A 10,820-nucleotide genomic window follows, 5' to 3' on the forward strand; every position below is an offset into this window, starting at 1 on the left:
ACTTAGCATTTTTTTCCTTTTATTTGTCCAGATATTGAATCCGGATAATTTTTTTTTGGTTTCCTTAGTATTTTTTTAGGATTAGATATTTGTTATTTTTTTTTAAATTTTAGTATTAGATTTTTTTAAGTAAATTTTTTTTATATTTTTTTTGTTTTGTTTTGTTCTTGATAGTTAAATTTTTTTAGTTTAGTTTTAGTTTCATTTGATTTTTTAGTAATTTTTTAGTTAATTTTTTTTAGTATTTTTTTTAAGTCTTGAAATTTTTTTCTTTAAGGTTTTCAATATCTTTACAAAATTTTTGATTTAGAGAAATTAGCTTTGTATATTAATTCGGGATCTAACTTTTTAGACCTTTTACAGGTAAATGACAGATCAATAACATCAGTCTGACGAAGAATCCCATATTCCTTCAGTCAGGTCTAATAACCTCAATAACCCTCCTTAGCCATTAAACAAACCTATACACGAAGAAACTTTACTCCTACAAAGCCAATTCCTTGCAATCAAACCTAACAACCACTCTTTTAACTTCGATATGCCCGCTGAATATCAAATAATTCCAGAAATCCTGCATGGGCATCCTATTTCGTATTCTCTTTCTGCCCATACACCTGTCCTTATGATATACCTTCAGTAGTTTTGGAATACCCTGATACTAGACGAGTATGTTAGTCGGTTGACATTAAAAAGACTACGAAGAATACTACGCCTTCTTGGACCGGGATCAACAGGCTTTGAGTCACTTGTGACTGATGACGAACTCTGTCATGACATCAAACGGTTAGGATAGTTGCAAGAGTTGACTAATCCGTCACAATTCAAATGAAGATTCATACCTTCAATCTGGCATCTCCTATTCTCAATCCTCAACAGATGCCTAACATCAAAGACTGCCGGAATCGACACGTGCAGCAGTTCGATCCTGAAATTCTTCCATGGGATCGTGTTTATGCGCAAGTACGATTATGCACTCATAATATGGAATGAACTGGTCGAGCTTGTCAATGCTAGAATATTTCCGTCTAAAGTTAGAAAGTTCGTGCCATTTCAACGGTTTCTGTAACTATTCATAAAAGCCATGATGAACTCAAATGAAGACATTTCAGCCAGAGCAAACAGTGAAATGGGCCGTCGTTCGTCATGACTCGAATTTGGCAACATACCGAAGTTGAAGATTTGGACTCCATCATGGAAATCCCACCCGAGCTATTTTCCTTCGCTGATTAGAGGGCTCAGTGTGTTGTAGTGTTAAACCCCATAATTCATAAAGTGAAAAAGTAAGGAAAAACAATAAGTGATGAAGAACCAGAAGACCGATGGAGACATCAAGGCAGAATTGACTAAGTCTGGAGCACAACCAGAGGACCGATGGACGAACAAGGATGCGATGGAAAGAGCATCTTCATCGAACCTCTAGTCAACTACACTTAGAGTATTTTCCAGCAATTCATCCAGAAGCATGCAATGAAGACTTAAAGATAAGGATGATCCATCATACCATGAATGACAGCTGGAGATGACAAGTCAACAGCTAGATTTCGTGTTTATCTTAATTACTAAAGTTTATCCATAGTTTAGATAATCGTTATCTGTTATTAGAAGATTAGCTAAAAAGTCTCATTATATAGTTATCTTCTTATTAGTATAAATAGGTTATTAGGCCTATTGTAATCTAAGTCGCTTTTACGTTTTTATTATTAATAAAGTGAAATCTTTGACGCTCAAGATTGTTCATAATTGTTCATAATTGTTCATAATTTCTTCTTGAGTGTTCATCACTTTGTTCATCACTTTGTTCATCAAATCACTATAATTTGGTTATTATTAACTAGATTATTAGTGTTATTGAGATATTTGAGATCAACAATTGGTATCAGAGTCGATTGATTGATTTTCCAATCAAAACGATCAAACAAAAATCTCTCAATTTTTGACCTTCTCTCTCCTCAAAACACGAATCCTTCTCTTCAAAATTCTCAATGGCCAACTGGAATTCCGCTTATAGTGTTGGCTCTCTCACCAAGCCTCCAACTCTTCAACGAGAAGAATATTCACAATGGAAGATCAAAATGGTGAATTTCTTGGAAGGAATAGACAGGAACCTCCAGCGATCTGTAATGGAGGGTCCTTACATTCCACAAACTCTTGTCCCAAGAGTTCCAGGAACAAACACCACAGCTGAAATTCCTGCCTACTATATGCCCAAGGATGAGAAGAATTGGGATGAAGACGACATGGAAAGAGTAGAAATAGACAAGAAGGCCAAATGATTGATAATCATGGCCATACCCAATGAAATCTTCTAATCCCTCGACGCATATTCCATAGCCAAGGAACTATGGGATGAACTGGCAAGCCAACTGGAAAGAGGAGCAAAAACGAGGAAAAATCGTAGAGCACAATGTCTCAACGAATATATTAATTTCAAGGCCCTTCCTGATGAACCAATACAGAAGTCATATGATCGTTTTAACACATTGATCAATCAATGTCGTCGAAACGATATCTCCAGAACTAAGGAAGAAAACAATGTTTTATTCCTAAAAAGTCTGGGTGATGAATAGACTCAGCTGTCTATGTCCCTTCAAGCAAACTAGGACATAGACAGCTGGTCACTTCATGATCTGTATGGAACGCTTGCAGCACAAGAGAATGACATAATGAAAAAGAAGGTTTCCATTGGTGGACCTCTTGCCCTTGCTGCCGATGGAAAGGAAAAATCAAGGACCTCTACCAAAGTACATAAAAAGAAAGGCAAAAAAGCATTGGTGGTAGAATCAGAATCTGAAGAAGAAACTTCTGAATCAGATGATGAAATTAAAGCTTTTGCCAAATCTTCGGCCTTGATCACAAAGCAGTTCCAGAAAAAGTTCATCAAGAAACCCTATGAACGAAAAGAGTTTAAGAGGGAAAGGTACGAGTCATCGTATGAGAGGAAGCCATCCAAATTTCAATAGAGTGAAGACAGAATAGATGGGAGAGAAGAAAGAGAAGAAAGAAGAGAAGATAAAAGAGACCAGAGGAAAGAAGACGAGGATGGAAGAAAAAATGACCTCTGATGCTTCAGGTGCGGAAAACTCGGTTATTTTTCCAAAGAATGCAGAGGACGATTGGTAAAGGATGATGACTATTACAAAAGAAAATACAAATATAATTCCAGAGAGCGAAGCCTGATGGCTGAGAAAGAAAATTGGGTGTCCGATTCTTCATCAGACGATGAAGACAAAGCACTCATCTGTTTGATGGCCACGTCCAATACAGAATCCGCCCACAACTCTGATGATCAGGTATGTGAGTCTACCTCCAATGAAACCAACTCTGCCCCATCGGAGCTAGAGTWAAGGGTAATAAAACTTTCAGAGGATTTCCTCAAATTAAAAGAAAATTTGAACTTTGAAAAATCTRAAAGATTAAAAGCGGAAAAAGAAGCAAGTTTCTACAAAAGAGAAACTGACGTTCTAACCGAATAAAAAGCTGAACTTGCAAAGAAAAAGACTCGCATAAGCACTCTTAAGAAATAAGAGGAAGATAAAATTCTAGAATTATACAAACGAATAACTAAGGACCTAGAAAAGAAAACAAAGGCCTTAAAGGAATCCGAGGCAGAGAGACTTAATTCAGTAGCTATTAAAGATTTCTTTCAAAAAGAACGGGAAATACTTCACTAGAAGCTTCAAACCAATGAACTTCTGATGAAGAAGTATAAAGATGCCCAAGATGTTTATGAAAAATTAAATGGTCAAACGGACACTCAAGAGATAGGATTCAATGAATTGAACTCTTTCATCGAATCAAAGAAATCTACCCTTGAATCCACTTTCAAACTTGGATGCATTTAAAAACCCGACTTTACTCCAAAACCAAAAGCCAATTTTAAAAAAGTTAAAGTCGATGGAAAAACTGTCGTTTCAAGACAGAACTTTGAAAATGTGGTATACGAGAACAGTACGAGTAAGAATTATGATGGACGAAATGACACCTCTCATTTAGAAACCGATGGAAATCCTATGGCTTAACCAGAATCTCTGATTGTCAATTCCTCTCCATCAGCAAGTACTGTTGATGAAAAAGAGAATCCAAACGAGGAACCACCAGCTGATGAATCGATGAACAACCCAAGTAAAATTGCAAGTTCATCGAAGTCAGAATTGATGAAACCTCAAACAGATCACTCTGAACTCACATCTTCTAATTGAATCCATGCTCATTTTGATTTTGAGAAATCCGCAAAAGACTTTCTTGATTCTGAATCTGACGAAGAGATAAGTTGTGAATTATAACACCCAAGAAAAATATACATTAAATCGAAAATATTTAACGAGAGCCGGAAACTTGAATAAAATTTTTCCCAACAAAAGTAGTAGTATAGCGTTTACAAAACAGATACTGAGAAGATAAATAACAACCTACTAATCTGGATTATTCTATATCCAGATTAAAGACGGTGTTTTCATCAATCTCCAAAAATACCGAACATCAAAATGCAATGCTCAAAAGTAACAAAGGCTATAACTACAAAAGAGCCTTTCACAAAACAACGCTCCTCTCAACCCATTTTAGCTCGGCCGCTAAAGGAACCTGATAAACAAGCCATATCAAGAGGAAGTGTTAGGCTTACGCCTAATGAGTTCAATCAATGTAATATTGGCAACTATAAAACCTTGTAAAAAATGGATATATGTATATATATATATATATATATATATATATACAGTTTGACATAATTTCAAACGAGGTGAGAAAACAATTAAATCCAAAAATATCACGCGGAGGAGCCAGAACATCCGAGGATGACGGGGGAGACCCGATTTACCGTTGGTTATGACGAACACAAAGTAGTCATAAACTGACGTTATAGAGCATCACTTACAGGTTTAATACCATCGACATCAACCTATACCAGTCATGTAGTCGGTAGTGATCCTAAGCTTTTTATCTCGGAAATTACATAATAATCGCAATGCATAAAGGCAACTTACATCAGCCTTCACACGATTAAACGAGACGCCTTCATGCCCATAGTCCATTACCTCTTGATGTCATGTTCAAAGGCTATAATTTAAGCATAACGACACTTATTCACGATAAGATCTTTATAGGAGTCCTAAATCGAATAAAATACCCCTCTTTACTAGAAAGGTATACCATATGAAACAACAAGGGGTTTCCTCTTTAGTTTTAAGACCAAGTGAAGATACAGTTAGGATATGAACTCCCATTTGTTGACTAAAGTCCCTTATTAACTCATCCAAGTGTAAATAATGAAATTCACTAATTTATGCACTTTTCACCTAAAACGTTCTCTTCATTTAAGCGAGTAAAATCTATAACATTTTAGGGCATATAATAAGTAAAACACACTAACAGAAATAGTATGAGTTCTCATAAAAAAGTGGGGTGAACTCACTTGTAGGATTTAGAAGAAATTCTAATTTTTTCGGGATTAATCTGATAGACGCAGTGTAGGCGAAGAAGACCGGACAGCAGCGTCTGCTGTTGTTTTGAAGAATGCTGTCCGCCAAAACACGACCGCACCAGCTGAATGAAGAACGGGTAAAGGACGCAAAGAAAAACAGCACAACAACATGTCGTTGCTGTTTGCTGTTGCTGTGGTTGAGATGGCATGGCAGCGACTGCTGATGCCTAAAACGGTCCTAAAACATGCAGGCGACGGGAGGGGTACGCGGTTGGAGGGTCGAGGAGAACGGAAACAACAAAACATCACCCACTGTTCATGCAAGGTTTGCGAAAGAAAAAGGCCAAAGGTGCCTGCTATTTTGCACGAAGTGGCTCGGTAACAGCTCAGCCGAGGTTGCTGTTTGCTCAACATAGAGACGAAAGACAGGTCACAGCCGTGGCTGTTTTGGCGAAACAGTCCAGTAACCAGCAGCTTTGTGGCTGCTGTTGCTGCACGAAGAAGACCGCAAGGAAGGTAAAACGGCTGCCAAACTTCCTGTTGTTGCTGCTGTTTTCCGAAGGGTGAAGAACGAAGGATGCAAGGCGATAGCTATACTATTTGCTGCTGCTGTTGTGTTCGAGGGGTGAAGAACGACATCGCCTTCTGCTGCCAGATACCGACTAAAATGCAAGGAGGTCGGAGGGTGATGAAAGATTGGGGCTGGGGTCTTGCCTTGAGTCCAAGAGAAGGAGATTGATCTCGATTTTCTAACTCTCCCTACCATTCTTTTCCCTTCTTTCTAAAGACTTATCCCTTTCAAAAAAAAAAAAAAAACAAACGAGTGGTTCAAGACCACCATGGAAGGGAAAGGTCCTCTAGGGAAAATATGATATTTTTTTCCATAGTACAAGGAGGATAGGACAACCTAAAAGGTAGCAAGTACCTCCCCTTCCTCTACTCTACTGTAATTCAAAAAGAACTTACCTAAAAGCTAATCTATAATAAAATACTTATATAATATATATATGTAAAAATATTAATAAAGAAGAATTTAAAGAAATTAGAGCGACTAAAGCTCTAAGTATGCGGGTTAAAATGCGTACCTCAGCAACGTGACGAAAATCCTTGATGCGCACGGAGTAGGAAAAGGGAGAGATTTTCGGGTGTTACAATCCTTCCCACCTTGGCTTCAATTTCGTCCTCGAAATTTTAGTTCACTTGGAAAGGTGAGGGTAGCGCCTCTTCAAATCCTCTTCCGCTTCCCACGTTACGTTTGACCCTCGGTGATGTTTCCATTGTATTTTAACCATGACAATTTCTTTGTGTCTCAAGACCTTAATCTTCCTTTCTAGGATGGCCTCCGGCTCCTCAACGCACCGGTTGGTCTCGTCCACAAAAATTTCCGAAAGTGGAATTACACTTTCTTCTTCCGCTAAGCACTTACGAAGGTAACACACATGGAACGTGTTATGTATTCCGGCCATCTCTGGTCGTAGTTCTAATTTGTAAGCCTGAAGTCCCACCCTAGCCAAGACTTTAAACGGTCCAAGGAAATGGGGGCTCAGGTTCCTACGCTTTCCAAAGATGATAATTCCCTTCCATGGTGACACCTTTAGCATTACGCAGTCGCCCACTTGAAATTCTATCGGTCGGCTCTTCTTGTCTGAGTAGCTATTTTGTCGATCCTGTGCCGCCTTTAAACGTTCCCGAATACCTTTCACCTTATCTGCCGTATCTTGAATGATTTTGGGGCCGGCGAATTATTTCTCACCTGCTTCAAACCAACATACAGGAGTCCTACATTTTCGACCATATAAAGCTTCAAAAGGTGCCATTCCGATGCTGGAATGATAACTATTGTTGTAGGCGAACTCCATCAGGGGTAGGTGGGAATCCCAATTTCTGCCAAAGTCGATAACACACGATCTAAGCATATCTTCGAGTGTTTGAATGGTCCACTCACTCTGGCCATCGGTTTGAGGGTGGTACGCTGTACTCAGCTTCACTCTCGTGCCCAACTCTTTCTGCAAACCATTCCAAAAGTGGGAGGTGAATCGGTTATCTCGATCTGACACTATGGACAACGGTATACCGTGCCGCGAGACTACTTCATCGATGTATAACCTGGCGAGCTTGTCCATGGGCATCGATTCGTGCATAGCCAAGAAATGGCCGCTCTTTGTCAGACGATCAACTACCACCCATATTGTATCATGACCTCTTAAGGTCTTTGGCAGTTTGGTCACGAAATCCATCGTGATATGCTCCCATTTCCATTCGGTGATCTCCAAGGATTGAAGGCTACCATAAGGTCGTTGGTGTTCCACTTTCACTTGCAAACAAGTCACGCACCTCTCTATATAACGAGCCACATCTAGTTTCATGACCGACCACCAATAAGTCAGTTTCAAGTCCCGATACATCTTAGTGCTGCCTGGATGAATTGAGAATTAGACTTGTGTGCGTTTTCTAGTAACAGTTCGCGATTACCTCCAATCTTGGGTACCCATATACGCCCTCGAAAAAGCTTCAAGCCACGACCATCCTCTGTCAACAGCATGCATTGTTTCTTTATTACTTCACTCTTGAGGTTTTCTTCCAGCAGTGCTTCAGATTGCGCGACCTTGATCCGATCGATCAGCTTGGACATTATGTCGATCCTGGTGAGCACAGCTTTTGTCCCACTACTATACTGTTTTCGGCTCAGAGCATCCGCCACTACATTTGCCTTACCCGGATGATATAGCAATTCACAATTGTAGTCCTTGAGCAGCTCAAGCCAACGCCATTGCCTCATGTTTATTTCTTTTTGATCAAAAATATACTTCAAACCCTTGTGATCCGTAAAAAGTTTGCACTTTGGTACCATAAAGGTAATGGAGCCAAAGTTTTAAGGCAAACATCACCGCCGCTAATTCCAAATCGTGGGTGGGATAGTTCTTCTCATGATCTTTGAGTTGTCTTAAGGCGTATGCAATCACCTTTCCCCTTTGCATCAAGACACAACCCAACCCCATTTTTGAAGCGTCGCTAAAGACTACAAAGTCTTCGGACCCCTTCGGCAGGGAGAGAATCGGGGCTTCACACAACTTCTTTTGGAGAGTTCTGAAGGCATACTCTTGCTTCTCCGTCCAGATAAACTTCACATTTTTCCTAGTCAAGGTCGTTAAGGAGGAAGCAACCTTGGAGAAATCTTGGATAAATCTCCTATAATATCCTGCCAGACCCAAGAAGCTACGGATTTCTGATGGACTCTTTGGTGGTTCACAGTTCATCATCGCCTCAATCTTTGATGGGTCTACCTTCACCCCGTCTCGAGTGACAACATGTCCCAAAAATTGAACCTTCTTCAACCAAAAATCGCACTTGGAGAATTTTGCATACAACTTCTCCTTTCTCAGCATTTCAAGGACCTTTCGAAGGTTTTGTTCATGATCCGCTTCGTTCTTGGAATAAATAAGTATGTCGTCAATGAATACAATTACAGACTTGTCGAGGAATGGTCGGCAGACCCGATTCATCAAGTCCATAAATACTGCTGGTGCATTTGTCAAAGCAAAGGGATTGACCAAGAATTCATAGTTCCCATAACGCGTCCTAAAGGCTGTCTTTGCCACGTCATCTTCTTTTACACGTACTTGGTGGTACCCTGAGCGAGGATCGACCTTCGAGAAACAACTTGCTCCCTGAAGTTGGTCGAAAAGGTCGTCGATCTTGGGGAGAGGATATTTGTTCTTTACAGTTGTCTTGTTGAGTCCTCGGTAGTCAATACAGATCCTCATGGTGCCGTCCTTCTTCTTAACAAACAAGACCGGAGCTCCCCACGGTGATGAACTCGGTCTAACGAATCCTTTCTCAAGAAGGTCTTGCAACTAAGACATCAATTCTTGCATCTCGAAAGGGGCAAGACGGTAAGGTGCTTTAGCAATTGGACCGGTTCCTGGAATAAGGTCTATTTGGAACTCCACTTGTCTAACAGGTGGTAAACAGGGCAAGTCTTCTGGAAATACGTCAGGAAATTCTCTAACCACCTTCACGTCTTCAATTTTTCTTATCTCTATCTTGGTGTCCAAAACATACGCAATGAATGAGGAGCATCCCATAGCTAGGCACTTACGTGCCTTCGCCATGGATAAGAGTACTACATTCCCTTTCCTTCCTTCTCCATAAACTAGCACTGTGTCCCCATTCGTCAAAGGAATTCAGATCAACTTTTTAGAGCATAAGATTTCCGCTTGGTTCTCAACTAGCCAATCCATCCTGATTATGATATCGAATCCGCCTATAGCTATGGGTATGAGGTCCACCTGAAATTCCTTTCCTTCAATCCCTAAAACACAACCTCTAACAATTTCGTGCACCAAAACTTGACTACCATTTTCTATCTATATGGTTAATGCATCTTCTAGTGTACTCGGTGGCGTATGTAAGTGTTGATAGAATGTAGTGGACATAAAAGAACATGAAGCACCTGAATCAAAAAGGACATGAGCAGATACGGAGTTTACAAGAAACGTACCCGACACTACATCCGTCGACGCCTTAGCTTCTTCTCTTGACATCTGAAAAGCTCCACCGGTTGCTTTCGGGGTGCCCTCTTTTCTCCCTTGATTCCCACCTGTTTTCAACTTTTGGCAATCATTCTTGAAATGGCCCGGTTCCCCACATCAAAAACATTTGGGTCCCTTGATTGGACACTCGTTCCGTGTGTGGCCTGTCTTCCCACATTTAAAGTATTTGGTGGGGGTAGAGTTGGTGCCACACGGGTCGTGATGTTTGCTGCGGCACTTGGGACACCATCTTGTCTCTTTTTTGGGATGGGCTCTGCGATTGTTGTTGCCAAAATGGTTTGGCTTTTTGGATGGTGTGTAAGGCCCTTCTCACTTCCTCTTCTCACCACTCGACATCCTTTCTTCCTTTCCCTTAACATACACTGATTCCAAGACTTTGGCTTCTTCGATTGCTTCCCTGAGGGTGGAAGCTCTTGAGTTCCTAACCATTACCATCATGTCTGCAGGTAGTCCTTTAAGGTAAGCTTTCATCTTATCTTTCTCCGTTGGGCCCACGTGTCCCAACAACTTTAGCTTTTCCATAAAGAGTCGGGTGTAGTCCCTTACTGATAAATTTCCCTTCTTCAGGGTTCGGAATTCTTCTTCGATATGATCCATCTCTTGTTCATTGCAATACTCTTCCATTACTTTTTCCTTGAATGTGGTCCAACTCATCTTGGTCAATTCAGTAACCACGATGGTCGAGATGACAATGTTCCACCAGGTAAGAGCTGCACCCCTCAGCATTTGAGAGCCAAACTTCACTTTTTGCCCCTCGTCACAGTCACAAGCCCGGAAGGCTTGCTCGATTTCGCGGAGCCAATTCATGCATGCCACAGGATCGTCTGACCACACAAATTCCGGTGTCT

The 10,820-nt window shown here is 40.5% G+C and overlaps 1 protein-coding gene across 1 annotated transcript; it reads right to left on the bottom strand.

Moving 5' to 3' along the window:
• Positions 1–6,615: 6,615 nt before the first annotated feature.
• LOC112502338 lies at positions 6,616–7,020 on the bottom strand. The gene has a single exon (XM_025106229.1). It carries the CDS (start codon positions 7,018–7,020, stop codon positions 6,616–6,618), a length of 405 nt encoding a protein of 134 aa, XP_024961997.1.
• Positions 7,021–10,820: the final 3,800 nt, after the last annotated feature.

This window comes from Cynara cardunculus, unplaced genomic scaffold (genome assembly GCF_001531365.2).
Source record: "Cynara cardunculus var. scolymus isolate 2C unplaced genomic scaffold, CcrdV1 Un_Scaffold_1275, whole genome shotgun sequence".
NCBI classification, from domain to species: Eukaryota; Viridiplantae; Streptophyta; class Magnoliopsida; order Asterales; family Asteraceae; genus Cynara; species Cynara cardunculus.